This window comes from Hemicordylus capensis, chromosome 2, assembly GCF_027244095.1.
Source record: "Hemicordylus capensis ecotype Gifberg chromosome 2, rHemCap1.1.pri, whole genome shotgun sequence".
Lineage (NCBI taxonomy): Eukaryota > Metazoa > Chordata > Lepidosauria > Squamata > Cordylidae > Hemicordylus > Hemicordylus capensis.
The window spans coordinates 153,530,388-153,558,192 of record NC_069658.1 but is presented as its reverse complement, the minus strand read 5'-3'; the positions used below and the strand labels follow the sequence as shown (position 1 = coordinate 153,558,192).

Here is a 27,805-nt window from a genome sequence, read left to right as displayed (position 1 = left end):
TTGGAAATTCTACACATTCCATGGCCATTTGGAAGAAACCAGTGTATTTTAGTGGGCATTCCCTGCCATTTGTTCTAGTACATTTCCTAGAGTCTACATGATCCTTGATTTCTTGAAGCAGAACCCTCCAAGTTGTTGCATCTATCTAAGTGAGGGGCATGGCCATCAGGATGGGCATGGCCATGGAGCGCGGCTGTCGGGTTAGGTGTGGCAATGGGGGCTGCCATGGAGAGCGCCTGCACTTCTGAATTTGCAACTACATCACTGCCTTTATTTGCACAGCCCTGAAAATATGACAGGGAAGAAATTCCCATTCCACCATGCCACTGAGATCTAAGAAAGGTAATGGTGTGACAGCAGCCACCAAAGCTTCCCTATGTTAATGAGAGCCTACAAGCGCTAACTGGTATCTCATGCTCAGAGTCTACCCAGAGGAGAGGTAAGAAGCCAAGTAAAGCCCAAGTGGCTGAAGAGCAGGGCAGAGAGTGGCCAGTTGCTCTTTGCACTGGGAGCTTTGGAAGCCACCGTGGTCGCTGCCAGGTACCTGGCATGCCTTTCTGGTGGTGGAGGCGCAGGTGTATTTCTGGACATGTCCTTGCAGGGGGGTGTCTCAGTGTCAATAATATCTCGAACGAAGCCCGTTTCATTTCTCACCAGCTCCTGAAGGTGAAGAAATAAAAATGTTGACGATATGTCTTGTTGGAGCACTTGCGTGATTGAGCCTCAGTCAGAGGCAGCCCAGTGCCTTTCACCCCTTGTACCAAGGCACAAGGTGCCACCGCCCCACCGCCTTTCCACCCCCCTCCTAATTGCCCCTGCCCCCTGGAGCAGAGTACGGAGCTGACACTGCCCCTCTTCCCCTGGTTGGGCTCATCCTTTTGGGGTGTGCTCTGCTCCCCAGTCTGCACTGCTGCTTGCTGCAAAGTGCGTTCAGCTTTGGCTGCCCGTCTTTCATGGCTGCCACTGTTGCTCCAGTGCCAGCTTGCTCTCTGTCTCCGTCTGGCTCCTTAGCACTGTCCTTGTCTGCTTTGCATTTCAGGAGGGAGGCAAGTGCAGAGTTGGAGAGACAGCGAGAGTGAGGGAGGGAGCGAGCAAGCTGGTGCTGGAGCAATGACGGCGGTGATGAGAGACAGACGGGCAGGTCGATGCACGCTGCCTGCTGCAGCCAGCAGTGGGATGAGTGGGAAAGCAAAGACTGCCTCGGAGGCAGTTTGAGGCCAATGAGGGGAAGAGGGCTGATGGCAACAGTGGCCTGATGTCAACAGAGAGAAAAAGACCAGAAGAGCAGCAGCAGCACTTAACGGAATATGACATCAGCCTTAGATTGGAGGAATCTATATATTTAATCCTTCTGGGTGTACCTTTAGAATGTGCGTCCTAGCACCCAGCCGATTGGCTGAGCAGTGGAGGCGCCTGATAGGCTGAGGAACACCCAGGAGGCTTGGTTGCCGCGGTGGCAGTGGGCCCGGCCGCAGAAGTCAGTGGTGGTGGCGGGCCCTGCCGCGGAGGCAAGAGGCGGCGGGGGGCCCGTCAGCGGAGGCCAGGCCCAGGAGGGGGGAAAGAAAGTGGGGGGGGGGAGAAGAGGCAGCTGGGCCCAGCATGGGCCGGCCATGGTCAGAAAGTGGAGACTGGGGCAGAAGGTGGTGGTGGGGGAGAGGTAACCTCCGGCCCCCAAAGCGCACACAGATGCTCTGTGCGGGGTCGGCTAGTACATCCTTATTACTTAACATGCAGAAACAACTGAAACTGGAGGCCTCTGCCTGCTGCAGTGTTGATCCCAGACTCTGCCCCTCTTGCTTCTTGCCATAAATCGTGTGTCCTCCTTACTCATGCTACAGAGAGGCGGCAAGACAGCAGCAGCAGACTGAAGCAGACAGATGGGGTAATGCCCACAGTAGAGGGTAGGGCGGGTGCCGGCACTTGCCACCCCACGGTGCACTCTCTGTTGGAAGCTGTCACCTTGCCTCACCTCATGGAAGAGCCACCCCAGTGGCAACTGAAGCTAATCCTGTCAGAACAATGTCAGGTGTTGTTTTTTCTTGGTGAAACCAGGGAAAGGCAGGATTTGGATGTACTGGGAAACCAGAGGTCGTTTCCCAAACCGCACGTCCAGATGGGCAAAACTGGAGTTAAGGGTGAGAAAGGACCCGTGGTTTGCCTTCCCAAACTCCACTCTGAATCTTTTGTCAGAGTGGAGTTTTGGCGCCCTTACCTCTGGTTCTGCAGTGCCAGTGTTACATCCGAACACTGGCACCTCAGTTTGGGCCGGATGGAATCAGGTTTGAGGGAGGAAGCTCTTTCCTCACTTCAGATCAATTGGCTGTGCAGGCTGTCCTTCTGTCAAGAAGGAAGGCCACACAGCCAGCTCCGCCCGCCTCTCCGCAGTATCCATTTGACCCACGGTTCCGCATTAAGTCTGAAGGCAGCAATAGCTTGGAAGATTTATACTGAACTGAACTGTATTGAACTGCTAAAAATGAAGTCCAGCCCCAAATGTTTGAATAAGGTTGTGCAGTTGCTGGCATACCTGAACAACCCTGTATCCTAGGACCTATGCAAGTGTGGTTTCTGACCCTAGTATTGTACAGATTTACATTAGTTCTCGAGTGCTAATCTCTCTCTCAAAAACTCATATCCTAGAAGTGTAAAGTGCAGGGATCCAGGGGCATAACTATAACAGGGCAAGGGGAGACAGTTGTCTGCCTTGCCCCCCCCCGGCCCGAGGCAAGTCACATGACTCCCCCAGCCGTGCACCCGCTCGGGCTTCTTTCAATTGTATTCAAAACTGATGTGAGTGTTATGACCTGGAGCTACCAGAACAGCATGTCTTTCTCTAGTACCATTAAATGACTTGCATCGTCCACAATTTACAAAACCTTAAAAAAAAACTAATTTAAGATGTTGTTCTATTGTGGCACATAGGACACACACACACACACACACTTTACTATGCTTTTTGTTACCACTATTCAGCCTCATTTAAGAGTTCTTTACTTCATGAGCTGAGCTTCAGTGAGAGGGGAGCCCATTTTAAAATCTCTGGGCCCACTCCAACCTTGCTACATCCCTTCAGGGATCATGCCATCCCTTTTAACCAAACAAGGAGAAACCACTAAGAAGAATATATCTGAAATGCATTACATTGCAGCCTATCCATATTCCTTTGGGTTGTTGTCCGGATTTGAAGCAACAGTTGGGCCACAAGCTGGGATCAGAGGGTATCGGGCAAAAACTGGGGACTATAGATCTGTGGAAGAGTAGCTACTTGGCATTCAGAAGGTCCCAGATTCAATCCCTGGTATCTTCAGGTAGGGCTGGGGAAGACCCATCTGACTCAACGTAAGGCAGCTCTCTATGTAACCTGTGTAAATATTGTCTATGTACCACTACCAAGAAGCTCTAACCTAAGAGGAGAAGTACAAGGAAGCCAGAAAGTCCAGCAAGGAAGCCTCTTAACAACTATTGGCCAGAAGGGGGAGTTGATACCCTCTGACCCTTATAAAAGCTTTTAGGGAAGGTTTGCTCCCTGGTTGAGTAGGTCGGGGACTCTGCTCCCTGTGCTAGCTCCAGACTGCCTTTGCTTCTTTTGTCTTTTTGTCAGGGGCTGGGCCTGGCAGTGGGTTCCTCTTGTTTGGTTCTACAGGTTTGGGGAAGTAACCTCTTCTCTCTCCCTAATTTATTTTCCAGCTTCACACATTGCTGCATATAGTGCCTGTCTTTTCACACAGAAACATGGATTTCTCTGCTGTAAAATGTAAATCCTGAAGTGATCCCAAGCTCTCATTCATGCCCCGTGGATGCTGCCCCCCGCCCCCCATTTCTGGTTTCCCAGCTGTTACAGGTATTTTACATCAAATATGCAAAGCCTACTTACATCAATTGTTTTAATGAGGATAATCTGATCTGCCTCCTTGCATGCCTTCTCTGCTTTCTTGATGCTAACGTTGTTCCATTCCACCATGTTAATGGCCATCATTCCTTCCATGGCACTAGAGAGGAGAGATCAATGGCTCACCAAAGGTGTAGATACAGGAAATCAAGAAAGAAGGAAAAAGGAATGGCTGTCTCAGCAGAAATTAACTGTGGGCGAGGACAAACATATTTTCCAAAGGTGGTAACACAGATGCATATTCTCCAGTGCACTGGATGTGGTTTGAAGACACATCCTTTGCCTGAAAACCAATGGTTTCCAATACAACAGATCTATGTTCAAACCATTCCCACCATGATTTGGTCTCCCTTCATCTTATGATATAATTCCAGCTCTGTCACCAGTCTTCGTCTGCATGTTCCCTACCATGCTATTCGAGAACGTTGTTCTTTGAAACTAACCCAGAAATACTCACTCTGCAGCTTCCTGACCTAGTTCTTGGGCAACATGTTGAATATTGGGATATCCCATGCAGCTGGAGATGTTGTTGCGTGGGTAGTAGAAGAGAAATGCCAGACACATTTCATTCAAGGTACTTGGCCCTCCCTGGCAGAAATAAACAAACAGTGCTGTCATGTAGAAAGAGCCAAAGAATATGACTATAAATAAAGTCTGAGATCTACTGGTGGCTATAAGCAGAGCATACCTTATCAGAAACATGGAATCAGTCTAGTCAAATGTTACCATTCCATTGACTTATGGAGACATGTTGAATGACTGACAGACTAAGCAGAGAATCAGGAGCAGTTGTCTGTTGAATGTACACTTGGCCAACCACCCTTTTTGGTCCCCTTCTACCTGGGCAGGCCCTGAGAGAGTCACTTTGCTGCCAGCACATTAAGGCGATGGGGAGAAAGGTGTTCTCAGAAATCAGTAGACGATGCTGGGCTCAAACCCCAGCCTGACACTTCACCACAATATGACTAATATAGCTGGAATGCCTCCTCCTGCCTACCCCCATATCATCTTCGTTTTCTATCCCCCCGCCACTCTCCCGCCAAGTAAACCAGCGTCTGCAAGGAAGAATGGGCTAATACTTCATATGGAAATAGAGGAACATGTTTTCTGCATTAAATTTAAACAGAACTATCACTTTTTTAAAAAGTTGCCTCTAGATCTTAAGAACATAGGAAAATAAGAACAGCCCTGCTAGATCAGGCCCATGGCCCATCTAGTCCAGCATCCTGTTTCACACAGTGGCCCACCAGATGCCTCTGGGGAGACCACAGGCAAGAGGTGAGGGCATGCCCTCTCTCCTGTCAATCTGGAAAGTATTGACAGAATGATAGTTCTTTCTAGATACTATGGGTGGTGGTGCATGGCCATTCTTAGTTGGTGGAGTGATTTGTCTGGTTAATTCTGATAACAAACGAGACTCTGGCATGCTAACTAGTTATGTGATCCCCGAGCGGTCGGCGTCCAACTTCTTAGTGGGACAAGTGGTGTTCAGCCACCAAAGATTAAGCAATAACAGGTCTGTGATGCCCTTAGATGTCCGGGGCTGCACACGTGCTACACTGACTGGCTCAGCGTGTTTCTACCCTATGCTGACAGGTGCGGACAACCCATTGAACCCCATTCATGATGGGGATTGGGGATTGCAATTATTCCCTTTGAATTCCCAGTAAGTGTGGGACATAAGCTCGTGTTGATTAAGTCTTTTTTTAGAAAAGGAGACCTGGTCTTGTGTTTTTAAGCATGGCTTGTCCCCTTAGTTATGCAGCGTCTGCCCTGGTTGCATATGAATGGGAGACTTGATTTTCTGAGCACTGTAAGGTATTTCCCTTAGGTGATGGAGGTGCTCTGGGAAGAGCAGAAGGTTCCAAGTTCCCTCCCTGGCATCTCCAAGATCGGGCTGAGAGAAACTCCTGCCTGCAAACTTGGAGAAGCTGCTGCCAGTCTGTGTAGACCAGGGGTTCTCAACGCTGGGTCTCCAGATGTTAGTGGACTTCAACTCCCATAATCCCCTGCCCAAGTGGCCTTTGGCTGGGGATTATGGGAGTTGAAGTCCAATAACATCTGGGGTCCCAACACTGAGAATCCCTGGTGTAGACAATACTGAGCTAGATGGACATATGGTCTGACTCAATATATGGCAGCTTCCTATGTTACTGCTGTTGCTGCCCTGCAACTGGTATTGAGAGGCATCGTGCTCCTCAAGCTGGAGTTGTCCTATAGCCACCAGACTAGTAGCCATCGATAGACCAGTCCTCCAGATTCTTTCAAAAAGAATCTTCTTTCTTTTTGAGATACTTGACGCCCAGGGAGGAAATGGTGCTGATAACAAAATGGTGCTGATAACAAAGCAGGGAGGAAATGGTGCTGCCAGGGAGACCCCTCGCTTGTTCTGTCCAGCCAAAGGTATGCAGCCCTTTTTTCAAGTTTGGGCCTAGGATTGCCATTCCTTTTGCCAGGCCACTGGACAGTGACTGGACACAGCTGATCGGTATTATTTCATTATGAAGGATGTCACATAATATTCTTAGCACCATCTGCTGGCAACCTGTGTCAATTTGGGCAACAACTGCCTTTTTTCATACTCCATTTATTGACAGATTGCCAGTAGATGGCACTAACAATATTACACAACATACGACTTTGCAGTGTGGATTTCCGGTTTTATTTTTCAAGGTATTTTATTTTACATATTTTACATATTTTTATACCACCCAAAACTTACGTCTCTGGGCGGTTGACAACAAGATAAAAACAACATTAAAACATTAGTGATGTTTTAGTGACGATGATTAGTGATGATGATAAAACATATTGTGATGAAGTTGGAGTATATTAGTGCCTGGAAGGGCCCGGACTGACCTTGAGAGCACGAGGCTTTAGCAGTCCACTTTCAGAGCCCAAGCACATGATCACCTCTTTTCCAGAGTGAGAGCAAACCCTCAGAAGCTTCTGCATGATATAAGAGGCCTGTGGGGCACGCAGCAGCTCATGTGGGCTGTTTAGTCTTGGTAGGTTGGAAATGGTGTGAAAGAGAGGCATGTGCAACCTATTCTTCCCACTGAGCCCAGAACAAATCTGTGTCCTGCATGCCCTGCCCCCTCCCCTCCTCTCTTGCCCCCCTTGCCCCTCTCCCCTCCCCACTCATCATGCTTACCCGGCAGTGTTTGATATTCCTCCCCTGCCCAGCAATGGGATATGACAGCATTGCTAGTGGCACTGCAAGCAGTTATTGGCAATGTTTTATATATTATGGCAGCCACCAGATTACGAAAATGAATATGACACATATTTACTGTATATATAAATATTTATATACTTTTCAACCAAAGTCCCCAAAGCAGTTAACATAGATACACATAAATAAAATAAATTAAATGGCTCCCGTTCCCCCCAAGGGCTTACAATCTAAAAAAGAAATATAAGATAGACACCAGCAACAGCCACTGCAGGGATGCTGTGCTGGGGATGGATAAGGGCAGTTGTTGATTTAATTTTCAACAGCTGCCCACCCACCACTTTCCCCTGATGCTAGATGCCTTTCAGTTGCAGACTTACAAAGGTCAGTTCTCTCCGATCCAAAGTTTGGTAACGGCATTCCACCAGGAACTCATCTCCCTGTAAAACAAAACAGGCTACAAGGTCAAACGTATTGATGCAGAGGATTGCTGCAAACAATGGGTTATAAATCACCCAAACCATGCCCCATCGGGACATTCTGGAATAACATACAGGCTTGAAAACAATGACGTTCTTCAACCCTCTTGTCTCCTGGAGATTGAAATCATATTTATTGTCTTCACAGAGGATTCCCAACTGCTTTCCATTCCTGGGAGTGGAGAAAAAGAGAGACAGACGACTTATCATGCTGCTAACTGGGACAAACTAGGTGGGCCTTCTCTATAGCTGCTCAGGGGCTGTGGAATGCGCTCCCTGCGGAAATCCGTAATTTGAATTCTTTATTAGCCTTCAGGAGAGCACTTAAAATGTATCTGTTTGGCCTGGCTTTCCAGGGTTTTAAAATCGGTTTAAAAATTTTAACCTGGTTTTAGGGTTTTTAATTACTGCGATTGTTTAATTGTTGTTTTAAAATGTTTTAAAATTGTTAATTGTTGTTATATTGTTTTTAAATTTTTGTTTTCACTCTTTACTGTTTTAACGGTTTGTTTTAATTGTAAACCGCCCTGAGCCATTTTGGAAGGGCGGTATAAAAATCAATAAAACAAACAAACAAACAAACAAATAGCAGCCTGTATCTCCTCAAACGACTTCCAGATTAATGTTTCCAAGAGCTAATATCACCATTGCTATAACTCAATATTGGGCTGGTTTCAGTCAGCCCATGTGACCCATGGATTGGGTGTGGTTGCCGCATTTTCTCCCCTCAGTAGCACACAGGCCTTCCCTTGCTCAGATACAAGTGGGCTGTTTTCCTGTGACAAAAGGAATATAACCAATACCTGAAGAAGAGACATGGTGCTCTTCCATTATAGCCTGCACAACTTACAACAACTTGCCAAGCCAAAACTCTAGCCATGTATGGCAATTCGGCCCTCCTATTTTTGCTTGCTGCCAGTGCCTGGGATTGCAATAATGGGACAGGCAGGATGGGTAGTGCTGAGGCCCTCTTACCCCTGGACTTTGGGGCCAAAGTCCAGGGCCTCCACATCCCTTGCCCCCCCCCCCCATTCTCTTTAGTCTGTCCTGGGTGGTGTGGTTTGTGCCCTCAAGAACCTATGTGTTAAAAATGATGCTTAATTTAAAATGATGCTGGGTGGTGTGTGTGTGTGTGTGTGTGTGTGTGTGTGTGTGTGTGTGTGTGAGGTCTTTAGGTCCAGGCTCCAAAATTACCTAGGTGCATCTCTGGGGGGTGCAGTGGGAAAGGAGGTGTGGACACAGTATTATCAGGCTTGTAGCAGGCCTAAATATGTTATTATTTTGAATTTTTATATTCTTATTTTCAACAAAATGATCTCCACAAAGCTGTTCACACAGAGAAAGAAACTGGATGTTTTCTCATCCCCAAGGGGCTCATAATCTAAAAAGAAACAGAAGGTAGACACCAACAACAGCTCTGCTGGGGCAGAAGAGAGCCAGTTCCGAATCCTCTCCCGCTGCTAAATATAAGAACATCACCACTTTAAAAGGTGCCTCTGTGCTCAGTTAGCAGGGGTAGCAGGCTGCATGTGGCCTAGTTGGTCATAAGTTGGGCTGGTCTGCATTATAGTCAATAATACACACCCTATGGTACCCTGTTAGGAAAGGTCACTCTTGGTATATCGTTTGCACCTCAGGTGGGCCCTCTGCTGACCGTTAGCTCCTTCCCCTTCCCAAAGGGAAGACTTTGTATTGCTTGGGGAAGGTGAGGAGCTGGGCTGGATCTCATTTTTAGTCAGGGACTGTTTGCATGGAGTTGGATCAGTGGGGTCAGAAGTTTTGAGCAGGAGGCAGATTCATAGTCTGAGTTTCTCTCAGTCAAAGTCTCATACCATCCTTAGTTTAAAGACATGCTACCATGTCTAGCTTGGTCCCCATGCATATTGGCATTTCTCACCGATAGTGGACGCCTCTCACTCCTCTTCCAGCCAAGTGAGTGTGCAGCAAGAAGCCAAAGACATTCATATCGGGCACTGGAGTCCCATTCATCTGCAGTTCAAAAGAGAGAAGGAGGCCAGAGGGAATGCCTTTGAGACTATGCAACTAAGTGTGCCTTGTGCTTTGTGCAGAATACACACCATAAGGAAAGTGTTTACATGTGTCCTTTGTAACATCTCATTCAGCCCTATATAACTGACTCGCCTGCCACAGGGTTGTTGAAAGGGTTACAGTAAGATTATATTGTGTCAAGTGCTTTGAGCACTCTGAAGAGCTGTATAAATGCTGGGGATTATTAGGGGTGGTGGGTGGCAGAGGTGAGTAGGAGAAAGAGCTGTGGAACACTCCAGAATTTACCTCATGAAACTGACTGGTATTGCAGACCCCGTAGGAATTGAAAGAATCTGCTCCAGGTGGAAGGAAATGGATAGGAAAGGTGAAGACTCCAGTCTGTAGCACCCCCATGTCATATGGACGCAGCTCCGGAGTATAGTAGAGTCGTATCCCTGAGTTGTCAATTAGGTCTTAGGGAAGAAAAACAAAAGTTGAGCATGTCGTTCTGCATGTGATTTCATTCAAATGCAGCAGTCCGAGGCTACTCTCCCGCTGGTGTGCAAAATTAAGATATTATACATAATACTAATCTGGCAACTACTAAGATGATAAAATAAATAATAAAATAATACTAATACGACAACAGCTACCACCACTACTATTAATAATAGTAGTTATTATTATAAATAATACTATTAATGATACATCAGAGACCGTATACCTCTGAGTATCAGATATCGGGACAAGCACTAGGTGAAGGCCACCAGCTTTATGTCTTGCTTGGAAGTTTCTAGAGGCTTCTGACTGGCTACTGTTGCTATCAGAATGCTGGCCTAATGGACCCTTGGTCTGATCCAGAAAGATAATGTTCGTGTTTTGACTGAAGTGACACATGAGACCTTAGAGGGAGACCTTAGAGGTCCGACCTCGCCTCCTGTAATGGTTTAGGAGGTGAGCGGAGCCTCTGCTGCTACACAGCACCATTTTTAAAGGTAAAAAGAGAGAAAAGAATTAAATTTCCCTCTATCCCAAGATGCCGCTTCCCAAGATTTGCCGCCATAGGCACTTGCTTATACTGCCTATGTGGTAATCTTCCATTGTGAACATCCCACCAGCATCCTGAACAACCTCCCGAAAAACCAACCAATCTCATTCCCCTCCCTGAGTAACTTCAAAGTAAGGAGTGCCTAACCAAAGTGTATGGATATTTATAGAAGGATTAAAACCCAGTGCAAGCTCTGTTTAAGTGTTCAATAACCTGGTGATGCAAGGAGAAGGGGAGTGCTGTGGCTAGCACTGCCCCTCAGTGCCGATTTGCTACACATGGGCGAACCTTCCATGAGGCGAGGTGTGGCGGTCGCCTCAGGTAGCAGGTTACCAGAGCACCAGCCAGGCAAGATGCCCTCCTTCCCCCCAATTTAAAAGAAGGGGAGGAGGGGGAGTGCATGGGGTGGGGTGCGGTGGGGGTGGCATTTGGTGCCCTGACACAGAGGTCTTGAGCTGCCAGAGTGGCTGTGCTCCTTGTTCTTGCTGTGCTGAGTGCTTGTCTGCAGAGGCAAGTGCTGAAGCTGGGGAGAGTGGCGGTCTGGCCATGGGACACAGCAGAGCCAAGGGGTGGGGCTGGCTGGCTGGCTGGCTGGCTTGCACCTATGCGCAGTGTACCTGGTCATCAAACACCTACATAGGCTTTGTGTGTTTCTCTATCACCTCATAGTATAATTTTCAGTCTCAGGAGCACTCACCTACCGTTTCATGAACCTTTGTGTGTGCTTGAATTAAAAAGGTGCCATAGGCATAGGAATAAATAGATATATAGACTGTTAAATGATAGCAATAGCACTTACATTTATATACCGCTCTATAGCTAGAAGCTCTCTAAGCGGTTTACAATGATTTAGCATATTGCCCCCCAACATTCTGGGTACTCATTTTACCGACCTCGGAAGGATGGAAGGCTGAGTCAACCTTGAGCCCCTGGTCAGGATTGAACTTGCAACCTTCTGGTTACAGGGCGGCAGTTTTACCACTGCGCCACCAGGGGCTCATTGATGCTCTGTGAATGGACGTCAGAAGATTTTTTAACTATGTGGGAACTTACCATGACTGAATGCTCATTCAAAATAATAATAATAATAAAAATTCCCTCCACATAGAAAAGTAGCATATCAGGGAGAATGATTACTGCGTCATCTTTCCTCTGACATGCTGGTGTACTGTATGTAGGGATGCTTTTTAATGGAGGAGCAGTCAGTCATGTGGACCTCTACCTGCAGTCTGAAGTGGCTCAGCCCCACCTCAGTGAAAACACTAGCCCAACATCTCTTATCTCTCCCTGGTCCCCTTAGCCCACCCCCACCCCCCGCACCTTTCCTTATCAGATTCACATGCACAATTACTCACTTGGAATTAAATCAAAATTGCTGTAGTGGACTTCTAACCGGATCCACTGTGCATCCAACGGTGTACCTATGGAGACTCCAGTTTCATCGGGAAACATGTAGGACTAATGTGGGGTGGGTGAAGGGAGAGAAGAAGAAAGACTGCTGCTCAATTTTTTTTTAAAAAAGCAGGTTTCCTTGGTTCCAGAGTGGATGAATTGGACACTGTAAGTGCATGGGGGAGGAACAGAGATGTGCACCCCTCCCCGTCACTTAATCCTCTGCCTCCTAATCACATGGGGCAGGTCATCCGAACTGTATTCACTTTTCAGCTTTTAAATATTCACCTTTTAAATACTAAATATTTAAATAGCAATAATTTAGTATAAACAAATCAGTCCTCTTCACTCTGTTTCTAGGGACATGAAGGAATTCCCTGGAAGTTTTTCACATCCGGCTTTTAGTTCACATCTAAAATCTGGGGGTAAACTTATCGCCCAAATTCCCCTTGATGTCCCTGAGAGCTATCGGGGAGCACTTCACAGACAATTCAGGGTTGTTGTTTTTTACTGCATGTTAAGAGTGTAGCCTGATTTATATCCAGGGTTAAAAAAATACACCTTTTGTGTGGTTTTGGGGGGCAACTTCAAACTCGCAGTAAAGTCTCGCAGTAAATCCGTGGTAAAGCCTCCTGTCTGGGAAAGCTTCTGCCCCTGGAAACTGCCAGGCTGGAACTTGACAAATACAAGGCAGTGCAAGAGGGTAAATGTTCAGATTTCAGTGCAGTCGTTTGAGGGCAGGAATGGGAGGATTCCACATACTCACCCCTCCTCCTACAGCCCAACCCACAACAATCTGGGAGCACAGGGCAAAATCGGGATCAGCTCCGTAGCAGTCACTGACACCAGTGGGCAGCACGCTTGCATTGCCACAGGCATAAACCAGAATGTGATGAACCATGCTTTCATTCCTGGGTGTGATCATGGGCTCAAACTATGGGCAGAAGGAAAAAAGGTCTGAGGAAAACATTATCTCCATTTCCCCCCTTAAAATTTCCCAATTTTTATTAGGAATAGCAGTCAGAAGAAAAAAGGGGAGAATTGTCTGCATTAGGGGGCATTACAGGAAGTGTTCAGTCATCCCTCGCCAACCACCGTTTTCTGATTTTTATTAGGAAATCACGGTTTTGAGTATCTGCGGCTGGGAAATTGTGACAGGTCTCGCCAACCGCGACCTGAGTATCCACAGTTTGGTGAGATTTTTTGGTAATTTTCTGGGGGTTTGTGATTTTTGAGGGTCAGGGGGTGGGTGATTTTGGGGGGTTCAGGGGTGATTTGGGGAGGTTCAGAGGTGATTTCTGGGGGTGCGGGGTGATTTCCAGGGGCTTGGGGGTGATTTCTGTGGATTCCTCCTCAGTCCTCTTGCTTATTGCTGATTTAAATGGATTCCAGGTGGATTTTTGCAATTTTTTTGGCCTCCCCCCCTTTTTTAATCTTTTTGTGGCCACGATTCCTCTAACCCCATTTCCAATGGATTTCAATTGCTCGCCAGTCGCGAATTCACCAACCGTGAGGTTTTCCCGGAATGAAACCCCTGTGGTTGGTGAGGAATGACTATACTGGCATGTTATAGTGAATGTCTGACATGTTTGTGTACATTGATTGATATTGTTTATGGCTGGCATGACATTAATTGATATTTTTCATATACTGATTTTATGTTGTACACCACCTCAAGTGCCCTTTTAAAGGTAGACTGGTGGCATAAAGAAGTGGCAAAGGCAGAAAGGTGGTGTGGACTATTGTCATGTGCTTTCTGGGGAGCTGCTTTTTGGAAAATAACTTGGAAGCTGAAGCTGGTTAAGAATGCCTTTCAGCTCAAACCTACTCATGATTTACAGGTTTTGTGACTGGCTGCATTCTGTGAAGGAGGATCCAGTGCTGAAATAATCAAGTAACGTGGTGGGGACCGACTGATTAAAGTTTAGTGAACAATTAATTATTCACTAAACATCCAACCTTCCATTTTAAGGCAGTAGTCTCTCCTTAGCCTCTCTTGTCTTCTTGGCTGGGTGCTGCTGCCACTAGAAAATGGAAGATCACCTTGGAATCCCCTGTAATGTTCTCGAGCTCTTTGGAGAGATTTCCCATTTCCCACGGGGAAGGGCACTTAGAAGAGGAAACAGCAGAGCTCACTTCTTTTGTATGCCTTTGAGAATGAGAGGATCCTGTTTTGCAACCTCTTCCAGGCACCCCCTGATTTCCAAGGGAAGGGGTATCCAGAGAAAGTAGCCGAGGGTGGCTCTTTCACATGCCTTGCTGAAAGGCAGGGAGGCTAAAAAGAGGATGCAAGAGCTGTGCTCTGCGGTTCCTCAGCACCCATCTCATCTGGGAAGGGAGCCATCTAGAGCCCCAGCTCCCCCTGATGATGCAGCAGGTTTCTCCTGTCAGCAAAGTAAAGTCACAGTTGTGGTGGCGGTGGCAGCGGGGGAGTTGCAACACTGAGAAGGACAAACTCTGAGAAGGCCACTTTGTGCATGCTCAACAAGCAGAGGTCTGCTTTGACTGCTAATCATTTCTTCTGAATATCAGAGGAACTTCAGCATCGGAACACACACCAAGTGGGTCAACATTAGTTTAAAAAATAAATAAAAATAAAACCAATTCAAATGTTTTATGAACATGCACAGATATGGAAATTTAACCAGTAGATCAACTAAAAAGCTGATTATTAATAGTCAATAATCAAGTAAAGCCTTAATACAGTCAGAAACAGACAGAGAGATAGGTATAACAGTGCTAGTTATGGAATGCTAAAGAGTGCAATACACTTCACATCTATTATTTTTGTGCAGTCCCTTCAGTGATGTAATGTAGGTCATTTTCATTATCCCTGTATTGCAGGTGGGGATTTGACAGTGAGTGAGAGAGAGTGGTGTTCTTGATTACAAGTTAAACAAACAAACAAACAAACAAACAATAATTACGACTATCTTGTGAGTTCATGCCAGAGATGAAATTTGAGCCAGGGACAGAGGTGCTCTTACCCTGGACTTTGGGGCCGAAGTCCAGGGCCTCCACACTCCCTCAGGACCCCCAAATCCTCTTTAGTCTGTCCTAGGTGGTGTGGTTTGTGCCCTCAAGAACCTACATGTTTAAAAAAAAGATGCTTAACATGCAGCGGGGTGTGTGGCGGGGGGTGGGGACCTCCAATGGCCTTTAGGTCCAGGCTCCAAAATTATCTAGGTACATCTCTGGTCAGGGACTTTCTGATTCGTATTGTGTTTAAGATGATTATGAAAACAATTGCAAGCTAAAAAACCAGCAACCCTGACAGTCACATAATTATCCTAGACTGTATACAAAGTGCCCAAATGATAACAGTCTCTGAAACTACCAAACATCTACCAAGTTTCTGTTCTAAGTAAGCTTTCTTCTCTTTCATAATTACAACAAACTCTGAAATGGTCCTTGCAGAACGTCCTGCCGGTCTGCAATATCAAGGCAACCTTGAGAGGATAAATATGACCCTCCCTGCTTCCTTTCTGCAATTACCTTGTAGATGTGATGTTTAGTCTTGACTATGGGCAATGGGATGAACGTGCAGGCATAGGTGGTCTCATCCTCTGGGATGGGGAACTGCAAAACAAAGGCAAAGCACATCCTGACCTTACAGAATTGCTGGTTCCTGAGCCAAAGGATGCTTGTGCACATTTGCTAGCCATGCTGGAAAGAGTTGGAATCTATGGCTTCTCTTCTTAGCAGATGAAGTCACATCCACCAGATCTTCCACCCGCCTTGCTAATACAGAAAAGTTACTGTGTGATGGGAAGATTGAGGAGAAGTGCATTTGTGCTGCCTTCATGTTGTTGTAGAACCCTGATCATGGAAGCCTGATCATGGGAGCTTGATCTTAAGGACACTAAAGCCCTATTTACACATTATGCTTAATGCACATACAGGCCACCTTTGGACTTAATGGAAAACTGCAGGTCCAACTGACCCACGGTTTGCCTGCATCCCGCCAGAATGCTAACAGACGATTGTCCTTTGCAATCTGGGAGACTGCAAATGCAGAGTAACTGGCTGCCCGGGCTTCCTTCAATGCAAGAATGACAGCTACAGCAGCCAATTGCATTTGAGAGGGGAGGAGCTTTCTCCCCTTGTACAAGCTACACAAACTGGACAACACACTACAGACAATGGATCCTTAGTTGGGTGAGTGGAACTCTCTACAAACCGAGGGTTCATTCCAAGGTGGGTGGACCGCAGGTGGGTCCAGGAACTGCAGTTCCGATCATTCGGACGTCACGGGGGGTGAGCAAACTGAGTTTGCCTCAGGTTCCCTGTGAGGTCTGAAGGCAGCCAAAGTCTGAGCACAACAAAGGTGCATACAGATATAAACACACCTATAGTTATGGTTTGCGCTATAAGTATACAAGTGCTCTATACAACGCATGTGCAGTAGTACACTTCGCACCTGTACCCTTCGTTTGAGGGGCCTGAACTCAGGTTCACTTTTAAAATGAATGCAAGTACAGTAATTCACATAAAAACACATAAATGTGTACAGACATCTGTATGCACACACAGTGCAATGTCTGAATAGGGCTTAGGTTTCCTTTGAGTGAGCAAATGGCCATTTTTTGTAGCTTCAGGACTAATTCTCAATGGCTTCAGGACTAATGCCTGAAGACAATGATGTCCTGATGACAATGAAGTCCTAATGACTGAAGACAATGGCTTCAGGACTAATTCTCACCCCCCCCTTTTTTTTTTCACCGTAGAGATGAATTTCCCCTCTCACCAGAGCTGCTCTTTATAACTGGGTCAGTCTCTTTCCCAAACTAGAGCTAGCATACAGTTCAGCATGGCATCCTAAAAGCAGCCATTCTATTCCAAATCCAAGAGGTTTGATTGCGAATAAGAGGGCTACCAGTATGAATGAGTGAATGGATGCCTCAATCAATCAAGCAGGCGGTCTGTCAAGGAATGCTGAGTCTTTTGATGCTGTTAAATGGAAACGTCCAGCAGGACTCATCGGCTTTATTTTTAGCAACTAGGTACTCACATCATCTAGCTTCAGATCATACACATGATAGACGCTAGGTGTATGCATTTCATCTTCATTATATACCAGCTTCAAAAAGAGAGACTTGTGGGCAATTGTTCCTTTGAAGAAGTCAATTGTATCATCTGTGCCAAAACCAGTAATCAGTCGTAGAGTGTCACCCTATGCAGGAAAAAGTTAAAAGGAACATCTTCCCTGGGCTATCACATTGGCGATCACATTGTCATATGTACCTGAGCTCACAGGTAAACTGACAAGTAACATAAGGTAACATCCCCACATCTTTCACGTTTGAGTTAACAACAATCACATCAATTAGAGTAAGCTTGTGTCTACTAATCCTCTATCCCACTGAATCAGTAAATATAATAACCAGGCAGAAATAAATGGACTATTTAGCTGCACCCCCAATACCGTTTACATTTCTGCTAGGGTTCCTAGGTGGAAAACAAGTTATCCATGGTATCGTAGTTAAAGTGTTGGACTAGCACCATGGAGAACTGAGTTCAAATCCTCATTCAGCCATGAAACTGCAGGGTGATTCTGGCCAGTCACGTATCTCTCAGCCTAACTTACCTCACAGGGTTGTTGTGAGAATAAACATAACCATGTACCTCCAGGCTCCTTGGAGGAAGAGTGAGATATAAATGCAAATGCAAATATATTAAATATATTTGATATTTAGATGCTAACCTGGCTGGAATTTGTATGCAAAAGCGGGGGTGGTGTGGGGGACTTAGTGGTTGGCCTTCCTTCCTTCAAGGTTGAGGCTCCTGACCAAAGTCTCTTGGGGTTCAAGATTCATTGCAATGGACATACAAAGAGACAGACCAGCAGAGATTCCAGGCAGAGAGCGAGTGTGTTGTTATTAGTGGAGAGTTTGTGGGAAGAGTGGACAGTCTCAGAAAGAGGCACAGAGGAGGAGTAGAAGAATGGAAATGATGGTTCTGAGATGCATTGTATTCATGCCTTGGCAGAGTCATTGCACCACAGCTTGATTCTAGGAGGCACGTGTAAGCATGCTTGCCCCGCCCTTTTTCAACATGCACACCTCTTGGGTGCCTCTTTCTGCTTTGACGGATACATGAACCTTTTCCCTTGGGAGAACACTGTTCATTCCAAGGAACCATCCAGCTCCATAGTCCTACTTTAACAGAATTGTGAGTGCAGTTTATGATAACTGAAGGCGTTGTGTGTGAATTGTGTCATAGCAGTAACAGACAGGGAAAAATACTCAGGGCTGCTTTAATAGCCAGGTCTGCTGAATCATCATATGGGCCAGATTGCTGAAATTTAAATTCTACAGTGACATAAACCACACACGTTAATTTCCTCTGTTGTAAGAAACGAGACTAAAAAAAAAAAAAAAAGCTTGGTCACAATCCACAATTAATCCTACTGAACTCTGTGTTGGACTGTGATTCTAAACTTTGGCGGGACCGTCTCCTTGGTCACACACTCGGGGTGAATGCCTTGATTACCGTGATCTCCAGGTCATTTTTATCACATGTCCGTAAATATCGCCTGAATCTCATGGTGGTGGAAATCTCATCCTGGGTCATTGACAGCAACTCATAGTCTTGACTTTCGTCCTCCAAGATGGTTTCATCGTTCACAGCATGCCAGTCCTGAGAGAAATAGGGAGAAGGAACTCACACACCCCAAAAGACAAAAAGAACCAATGTAGTGGGATGGATAAAATGATGCATTTAGATCAGGAAGATCTGGGTTCAAATTCCTGCTTTCTAGTTTGATGTACATTGGATGGCTTTGGGCCAGTCATTATCTCCAAGGCTTACTTTGCAGAACTGCTGACAGGCTGAGATAATCCCCTCATCTTGCAATCCTAGCCATGCTTTCTTGGGAGTAAACCAAAATTGAACTCTGTGGGACTTACTTCTAAGTAAAGGCATGTAGGTTTGAGCTGTAAAGCTGCAGATGTATGCACACTTTCTTCAAAGGAAGTCCTATTAAATAAATGGGTCTTACTGCTAAGTAAATCTGGTAAAAAATGGGTGTAAAGGTCAAATTGTAAGGCATATTGTAAGGGGTATAGGCCACCTCCAGCCTCAAAGGCAGGATGCCTCTGAGTACCAGTTGCAGGGGAGTAACAGCAGGAGAGAGGGCATGCCCTCAACTCCTGCTTGTGGCTTTCTGTGGCATCTTGTGGGCCACTGTGTGAAACAGGATGCTGGACTAGATGGGCCTTGGGCCTGATCCAGCAGGGCTGTTCTTATGTTCTTATGTTCTTAATATATTGTGGCTATTTCCCTTGGAGTAAGCTCAGTTTAAGTGGTGCAGCGGGGATATGCTTGTCTAACAAGCAGAGACATAGGAAGATGCTGAAAGGCATCATCTCATACTGCATGGGAGGAGGCCATGGTAAACCCCTCCTGTATTCTACCAAAGAAAACCACAGAGGTCTGTGGGCACCAGGAGTTGAAATTGACTTGATGGCATGCTTTATCTTTTAAGCTCCATTGAGCATGGTGGGAATTAAATCTGTGCCATAGGACTGTTCTGCATGTTTTGTTTCTGCTACCAAGCATGCCTCGGACACATATTGCCTTGCATTTTATTTGCTCATTCAAGCACTCAAGTGAGGAAAAATGCCGGCCAAGCCAATCTGAAACAATGTACACACCCTTTTAAATCACCAACCTTGATTGTTTACTTAAGGAGATAAAAGTGGGGATGTTCAGTTGCTAGTCTGCGCACAACAGCATATTCAAGAGGTTAATCTCAGCAAGAGGCTAATCTTAGCTGGGAATATATGTCTTTCAATGGGCTGATTCAGAAGACCTGCATGCTAACATTTTACTACAGCATCAAGGAGAAACCTTGATGCTTGGTTAGAACCACTGTTCCCTCTAAGGCATGTGCACGTGTGCATGCTTACAAGTTTTCTGATGTCCACTCAGTTAACTTTAGATGCCACTCAGGTTGAATCAGGAAGGCCCCACTCTGAATGCATGTGGGAACACAGTGCCTTGATACTGCCGCCCAGAACAAAACTCATTCCGCACCGAGATGAAAAAAAATTAGAGGGACCGCTGGTTAGAACTTGCATAGAACTTGCATATCACCTCAGATGTGATGCTCAACTGAATCCATTCTCCCATTCAGCTGCCAATCATCATGAGATGAACAACCAAGCAATGAAAAAATAATCAAGTGATGCACATGCATGTGTGAAGCAGTAAAGCACTGGGATTCGTAACAGATTTTAAAACCTTATATTCCTATCCTTTCCCAGCTCCGCAACAACTGAAGGGGGAAAATGCTCTAAACCTCTTATAGCTATAGCATCTATAAAACTGCCTGTATCATAGTGACTGAATGCAAGGGCGTAGCAAGGTTGGAGTGGGCCCAGAGACAAGATTTTAAAATGGCCCCCCCCTTAACTGAAGCTCAGCTCATGAGTAAAGACCTATGTGCCACGATAGAACATCATCCTAAATTATTTTTTAAAAGGTTTTGTAAATGCTGTTCTGGTAGCTCCAGGTCTTAACACCCTCATCAATTTCGGAGGATGAATACAACTGAAGGAAGCCTCGGCAGGTGTGTGGCTGGGGGAGTCAGTCATGTGACTTGCCTCTGGGGGCCTCCCCAAGGCAGTGAGCCTCCAGACAACTGTCTCCTCTTGCCCTATTATCGTTACGCCCCTGACTGAATGTCAAAACATTCTTTTGTTAGGAAGATTATGGGTTAATGATCAAGGATGCCTAGTGTGGTTGTCTATCTAGCAATCTTTTATGTTTTGTTAATTAGAAGTTTGTCCCAGTGGAGATCCTGTAGAGAGCGTAGTGGGGTGGAGTCAGAAAGGAAAGGGAGGGAAAGTCGAAGGAGAATAATGGAGTTGTTTCTGAATAAAGCTTAGTTAAACATTCATAAAATTGCTATGTGTTCATGAGGGAAGCAGCTATAAATCACCTAGATGCTTCCTCAATGGGACCTAATGGTTGTGAGATATCAGGAGATTTCTGATGGGTATTCACCACCAGAATGTGGAGGAGGTGACATCCCCCAAGCTAAGAGAAGGAGCTGATATAAGATGTGTGTGTGTGTGTCTGAAGAAGCAGTGGCCTGCAGTTTGAGGGAGAGAGAGTGAGATAGAAGTAGAGGATATGTTGAAGACTTCAAGGCACCTTGAGATGTAAGAGTAGGAACATAGGAAGCTGCCATATACTGAGTCAGACCATTGGTCTCTCTAGCTCAGTATTGTTTTCACAGACTGGCAGTGGCTTCTCCAAGGTTGCAGGCAGGAATCTCTCTTAGCCCTATCTTGGAGAAGCCAGGGAGGGAACTTGAAACCTTCTGCTCTTCCCAGAGCGGCTCCATCCCCTGAGGGGAATATCTTACAGTGCTCAGACTTCTAGTCTCCCATTCATATGCAACCAAAGCAGATACTGCTTAACTAAGGGGACAAGTCATGCTTGCTACCACAAGACCAGCTCTCCTCTCCTTGCATCTGCAGCAAGTGATAGAATGATGTACCTGCTGAATTTCTGCCTGGACATTTATACTACTATAATTATTATTCTTTATTAACACAGTCAGACAGATATTATTGACTGATTTGTTTTATCCAGACATCAAGTCCTTCCCAAGGACCTGGGATACCTGAATTTTATTGTCAATGTTGTTATAAATATCGTCGCAACATCTAGGCTGTTCCCAAAGTTCACAAAGTTGTTGTTATGCATGGTGTGGAGAAAGTAGACAGACATTAGGTCTGTGCTATTGGAAGTAGCAGAACTCCGGATAGCGCCATTCCCTCCCCCACCATGGGGAGGCAGTGGATTGTGGGGCAATTGCCCTAGGCAGTGTGGTGGTGCTGGTGGTAGGTTATTGAAATCCTGACCCAGCCCTGATATGGGGGAGGCTGGTTGGGAGAATGCCAGGAGTGTCCGTGGGGAGGGTGGGGAGTAATTTGGGGGGTGGGTGCTGAGAATGGGCACATGGAGGCTGGGAGAAAGTGTGGGGATGTCTGGGGACTGTAGTTCCTCCAGAGCTTGTCCAATGGGAGAAGCGTTGCTAGGACTTCTTCACACAACAACATGCATTTATGAATTTGTGGTCACAAGACATGGTGATAGCCATTAGCTTGAAAAAAGGAGGAGGACAGACTGTGCCATCGATCCAGGCAACAACAGAGCCATGTGGTTTTCTTGGTAGAATACAGGAGGGGTTTGCCATTGCCTCCTCCCACGCAGTATGAGATGATGCCTTTCAGCTCCTTCCTATATCACTGCTGCCTGATATAGGTGTTTCCCATAGTCTGGGAATCATACCAGTGGGGATTCGAACTGACAGCCTCTTGCTCCCTAGGCAAGTTGCTTTCCCGCTGTGCTGAATTTTATTATTATTATTATAGATATCTTCGCAAAATATAGGCTGTTCCCAGTAAACTAAAGTTGTTTTTTGCAGTTGGCTGATGGTGATTTCTGTGGGCCCTATGGTGTTGAGGTGCTCTTCAAGATGCTTTGGAATTGCACCTAGGGGTGCCAATTACTACTGGGATTATTTTGGTCTTCTTCTGCCACAATCTTTCCATTTCAATTTGTTGATCTTTGTAGTTTGTTATTTTTTCTGTTTCTTTTTTTTCTATTCTGCTGACACCTGGTATTGCTATGTCAATTATTTTGACTTGTTTTTCTTTCTTCTCCACTACAGTTATATCTGGTGTATTGTGTGGCAGATGTTTGTCTATTTGTAGTCAGAAGTCCCATAATATTTTTGCATCTTCATTTTCTACCACTTTTTCAATTTTGTGGCCCCACCAATTTTTGGCTGCAGGTAGCTTGTATCATCATCATCATCATCATCATCATCATCTGATTGTGGTAGGACGAAAGCCTCTCCTACCTGGCTGCTGACCTTGGTTGCAGGCAATTGGCCAACGAGAGCATAGTCAGCCCCAATTTAGAATAGGCGGCTTCTCCAGCTCCAATCTAGTATGAAACTGAATACCCAGTTACTGGGGAGTAACAGAGAATGAAAGTAATTGCCTTCAGGTCCTACTTGTGGCTTCCCAGAGGCATCCACTTGGCCACAGTGGGAAGCAGGATGTCAGACCTTTGATATGATCTGGAAGAAGAGCTCTTATTTCTTATTTTACTGCAGGTGTTAAAAAATGGGGGCGGGGAATCCTGCCTCCATGTCCCCCTTTCTTTCTTTCTACACCAGGATCATGCTTGTTCTGACCTTGGTAGGCATCTTCTGCATAAAGACACAGTTAGGGCAACAGCTTCAGAAGTTTTTACTAGGCACACTCGGATGATTGGCGCATGCTCAGAAAAAAAGAGATTGCCTAATCTGTCCGAGAATCATTTTCTAGTGTACACAAGCCCTTTATGTGAACGTTTGCCATCTGCTATAAACAGATGTGCAATGGCATTCTAGGGATGTGCACGAACTGAGGTCCGTGTACAGGTTTAGTGCCGGCGCTGGGGGGGGGCAGCGAGTGGCAAGCAGGATCTTTAAAAAGGAGCAGAGCAGCTCTGCTGCCGCATGAAGCTTTCTGCTGTGACAACACCCCCCCCCCAAGAACCCATGCACCGGGATGCACCATGCTGACCATGCAAATGGTGCCCACTCATGCGTGGTGCCATGCGTAAGTTCTTGGGGGGAGTGCCGTCGCAGCTGTATGCGGCAGCAGAGAGCAGGTAAGGATCTGCTCTCCTCCTTTGTAAAGATCCTGCTTGCTATTCTTCCCCCGGTGGCCCCGAACCTGTACACAAACCTCAGTCCGTGCACATCCCTATGGCACACGTGTTGTGGAATATACACAATAGAGACTGTAATACCTCTGGAAGCATTGGTCTCATAAACCAGGTGGGGATAGTCACCACTACATTCATTTGCCATATGAGGAAATCCCTCCCTTTCCTTGCTCAGGCATGTGCCAAGCTAAACCCTTTATGGAGAGAGAGAGAGAGAGAGAGAGAGAGAGAGAGAGAGAGAGAGAGAGAGAGAATTACCGAGAAATATATGTTGCCATCAGGAAGGACTCCTCCAATCACAATGTCTGCGCCTGGCATCTCCCCAAAATTGGTGAAGCCAAAAGCCACCCATCCTGTTGACTGGAATTGAAGGTCAAAGGTCATCAAGTCATTCACATCATAGTCCCATTGCAGGTAGATCTGGTGCCTGGGGTCCAGGAATGCCGAGAAGCGCAGCGGCGAAGTCTCAGAGTGGCTAGAGCAAAGGCACAGAGTGGACAAGAGAAACAGCAGACTTTTCATACAGGAGTGGCTCATCGTCATGGGAGCAGAGTGGGCTCTCTTGCTCGTTCTCCCTGACTGGGGTTTCCCCCATATTAGCTACCTTGTGAGGTAGAGACTCAGTTTATATGAAAGAGGGGTGAGGATGGGACCAGTTCCAGAAAGGAGGGGCCATGACTTTAGTTCTGCAGATCAGATTAAAAAGGCAGGCTAGGCGTGTCATTTTACATAACCCAGTGGCATCCTTCCCAAAGGGCTAGGTAGGAGGTTTCTCCTTGCATCTGTCTTACAAAAAGTATTATAGCTCCTTCTGAAAATAGTTGGTGGTGAAAAGCTCCATTCAATGTAAAATGATGGTATAAGTTTTCAAATGCTGTCAACATACTACCATCACAATGCTCTTTGTTGGCTTGTTAATCTGAAAAAGAAAAACAACAGATATGCACATTAGGGGTGGGGGAAGCAAGGAAATGCAAAATCGAATAATTTCTGCTTTCAGTGGCCACAGAGGGGTCTTAAATCTGCACTGCAGTGTCTGGTAAACAATGTGTAAAAGATTCCTTATGCGTCATTTATGAGTCATTTCACAGAACTTCACACATTCATCTTCATCACTCATTGACTGTTACATCAAGCGATGATTTGCATATATGAATAGGCCACTGAAGAATCAATGTCTACACAGACATCTCCATCACTTCCATTCTTTTCATTTGACACTCTTTGGTTTCCCCCCCTTTCCCTTTATTGCAATAAGGTCGCAGTATATAAACATAATCAAAGATGATAACAATACATGTAATAGTCACCCCTTGGTGACTCTCAGACAAATGTGTGAACAGGTTCCTTTGAAAAGCCTTGTGCTTGTGGGCCAGTTCACTTCTTTTCTCCTCTTCCAAGTTCACACATTCAGCTAAGAGTCACAAATGGTTGAGTAACCAAGTGATGAGAAACAAAGTGATGGACACGTATGTGTCAATCAACCTTAAGTCCACCCATTTAGTTTCATAGCCTCCCAGCACCCAGGCTAGAAAGACGGAATTTGACACTGTAGGATGAATGATGTGTGAGCAAAGGAACTGATCTGATGCGGTTTAAATAATTTACACTTTATAAGATTTCCGATCACATTACATCTTTCAACATTTAGTGATCATCCAAAAGAGGATGATGCTTCCTGGGGCCTCTGCAGAGGGAGTACCATGGGATACGATCACACTATCCTCCCTTCATCTCCCTTCTCAGCAGAGGTGCATCATGGGTGGGTATGTACTGCAGCATACAGGCTATTAGGCAAGCCAGACTGGTTTGGACCTTGTCTGAACTGGTTCGGCACCAAACCAGTTTGGTTCGGACTTGAACTGGTTCGGACCTTGTCTGAACCGGTTCGGCACCAAACCAGTGCAGTTCATGGACATCCCTAAAATAAATGTGTCAGGAAGGCAAAGCAACTGCTCCAGTGTGCATAGCACAGCATTGTGCATAGCACAGCATTTTCCCCAGAAGGTGGTGGGGGGGAAGGGTTTCTTTTTAAAAGTTTTCATTTTAATTCATTTTGTTTTCCATTTGTTTGAGTTTGTCTTGTCAGTGCTTTCATTTGTGTCTCCCCCCATTTGTTTTGTCCAAACCAAAAGCAGTGGCGGTGCGGGGGGGGGGGGGGGAGCTCTTTCCTGGACTGTAGCAGGAGCTTCTGAGATGCTGCAGTCACCTTCTGGGGGCAGCTATTTTCTTACACCATGTGCCCCAGCATGCATCATTGGCACAGGGCACCATGAATAAAAAGAAAAGCACCCAACAAGAAAAAGGGCAGTGCCCAAGGGACAACTGCCATTTTTTTCCAAGGCTGTGGTAGCCATATTTCTTTTTACCCACACTGCCCTGTGACAGCAGTACATTCTGGTGGGGATGTGCATGGAACCGGTTTGGAGGCCTTTTATGGCCCTCCGAACTGGTTTGAACAACTGGCGGTTCTGCCAGTTCGAAGGTGGTGGTGGTGGGGTTGACTTTAAGGGCGGGGGAGGGTGCACTTACCCCTCCCTCTGCTTTCCTCCCTCCGGTGCTCCATTGCAAACCAGTGCAGCAGGGTGGCAGCGTACCTCCCTGCCTCCCCGTCTGCTCCTCGGACTGGGAGTAAGTGGAAGTATCCGACGCGTGTGCACAAGTCGGAGGAAAAGTGGAGGGAGGGGTAAGTGCACCCTCTCACACCCTTAAAGTCAACTCATCACATTCAAACTTCCATGCACATCCCTACATTCTGGGGCATATGGTTAAAACAATGGCTATCACCATATGGTTAAAACAATGGCTACCACCAGCAGGCAGCTGTGCCTTGGAAGCTCCTGCAGAGCACTACAATACAACTAGGTTTTCTCTCCCCTCTGCCCCCCATTTAAGAGCTGAAATAAATTAGGGGTATGCATGAACCATGGTTCGAGCACTGGTTTGGTGCTGCGGGGAAGGGAGTGAGGAACGGGAACTGTATGAAAGCGGAGAGCAGGTCCTTACCTGCTCTCTGCTGCCCCATGCAGCTTCCTGTTGGGACGGCGCTCAGCCCAGGAACCCCTGGGCTATGCCAGCATGTACATGGCATCTGTGCATGTGTGGGCGCCATTTGCATGGTCAGCATGGTGTTGCTGACCACGCAAACGTTGCCTGTGCATGCACGGACACCATGTGTGTGCTGGTGCCATACGGGGGTAATTCGGCCCAGAACTGCCCCAGCAGGAAACTGCATGGGGCGGTGGAGAGGACTTGCTCTCCTCTCTCTTAAAGCTCTCGCTCTCTGCTCCCCTCCCTACGACGCCGAACCAGTTTGCACCTTGTCTGTACCGGTTCGGCACCAAACCAGTTTGCTTTGGACTTTGAACTGGTTCGGACCCTGTCTGAACTGGTTCGGCACCAAACCAGTGCAGTTCATGCACACCCCTAAAATAAATGTGCCTGCAAGGTAAAGCAGCTGATCCAGTGTCTCCAAGTCTCCTCATGAGTCACTGACAGTGGAGACTGGGAAGACAAACAGGAAACAAGAAGGAAAGGTCATTGGAGGAAATCATCCTCCCTCCCACTGTCTCTACACCCACACCCCAGCTATGGCAGGATTGGTGCAGTCAGCCTCTACAGCCTAAGAGCAAGACAGGTTACTTTAAAAAATAACAGCTGGTAAGAAGTGGGCTTTATTGACTCTAGGCAAATATCATAGACATGTAATGCCTAGAGTATGGGGCCAGTGATGAAATCTAGTCTGACATCCCCTTTGGGAACTGATATCTCCAGGGAGTAGAGACGATTCTGAGGCCACAAAAATTTCTCTTCCATACAAAACTGCAATGAATGTGGGTCCTGAAAGCCACCATTTGTTACCATTTGTTCCATTTGTCCATTTGTTTTGGGGGGAAATGGAACCTGATACAACTGGGCTCAATTTACATTGAGTTCTATATTCATTCAAAATAATAATAATAATAATAATAATAATAATAATAATAATAATAATAATAATAATTCGATTTCTATACCGCTCTTCCAAAAATAGCTCAGGGCAGTTTACAAAGAGAAATAACAAACAAAGCAAAACAAAACAAACAAATAAGATGGCT

The 27,805-nt window shown here is 46.1% G+C and overlaps 1 protein-coding gene across 2 annotated transcripts; it reads right to left on the bottom strand.

The window, feature by feature from the left end:
* Window positions 1-109: 109 nt before the first annotated feature.
* Window positions 110-24,286, bottom strand: LOC128344321 (putative DBH-like monooxygenase protein 2). Of its 2 annotated transcripts, XM_053294230.1 has the most exons (13): window positions 19,883-20,238; window positions 18,465-18,611; window positions 16,984-17,145; window positions 15,468-15,551; window positions 12,739-12,906; window positions 11,936-12,038; window positions 9,839-10,005; window positions 9,441-9,532; window positions 7,619-7,715; window positions 7,445-7,504; window positions 4,347-4,477; window positions 3,875-3,989; window positions 110-660 (listed from the first exon to the last, which is right to left on the bottom strand). In XM_053294230.1, the coding sequence occupies exons 2-13, from the start codon at window positions 18,543-18,545 to the stop codon at window positions 418-420; spliced, it is 1,503 nt and encodes a 500-aa protein (XP_053150205.1). In that variant the 5' UTR covers window positions 18,546-18,611; window positions 19,883-20,238; the 3' UTR covers window positions 110-417. The 2 variants fall into 2 exon arrangements, with proteins under 2 accessions (XP_053150205.1, XP_053150206.1); XM_053294231.1 differs by lacking the exons at window positions 110-660; window positions 3,875-3,989; window positions 19,883-20,238 and adding an exon at window positions 23,967-24,286 and having other exon boundaries at window positions 4,343-4,477.
* Between the last annotated feature and the right edge of the window lie 3,519 nt (window positions 24,287-27,805).

What these genes read in the sequence shown, in the direction of transcription:
- LOC128344321 (XM_053294230.1), bottom strand. Translation starts at nt 18,545, where the DNA reads ATGACCCAGGATGAGATTTCCACCACCATGAGATTCAGGCGATATTTA. An exon ending in GTTGGGCTGTAGGAGGAGGG is followed by an intron (nt 12,039 to 12,738) that starts GTGAGTATGTGG and finishes ACCCCACATTAG; the next exon opens with TCCTACATGTTTCCCGATGA. An exon ending in CAATTTTGATTTAATTCCAA is followed by an intron (nt 10,006 to 11,935) that starts GTGAGTAATTGT and finishes TTCTTCCCTAAG; the next exon opens with ACCTAATTGACAACTCAGGG.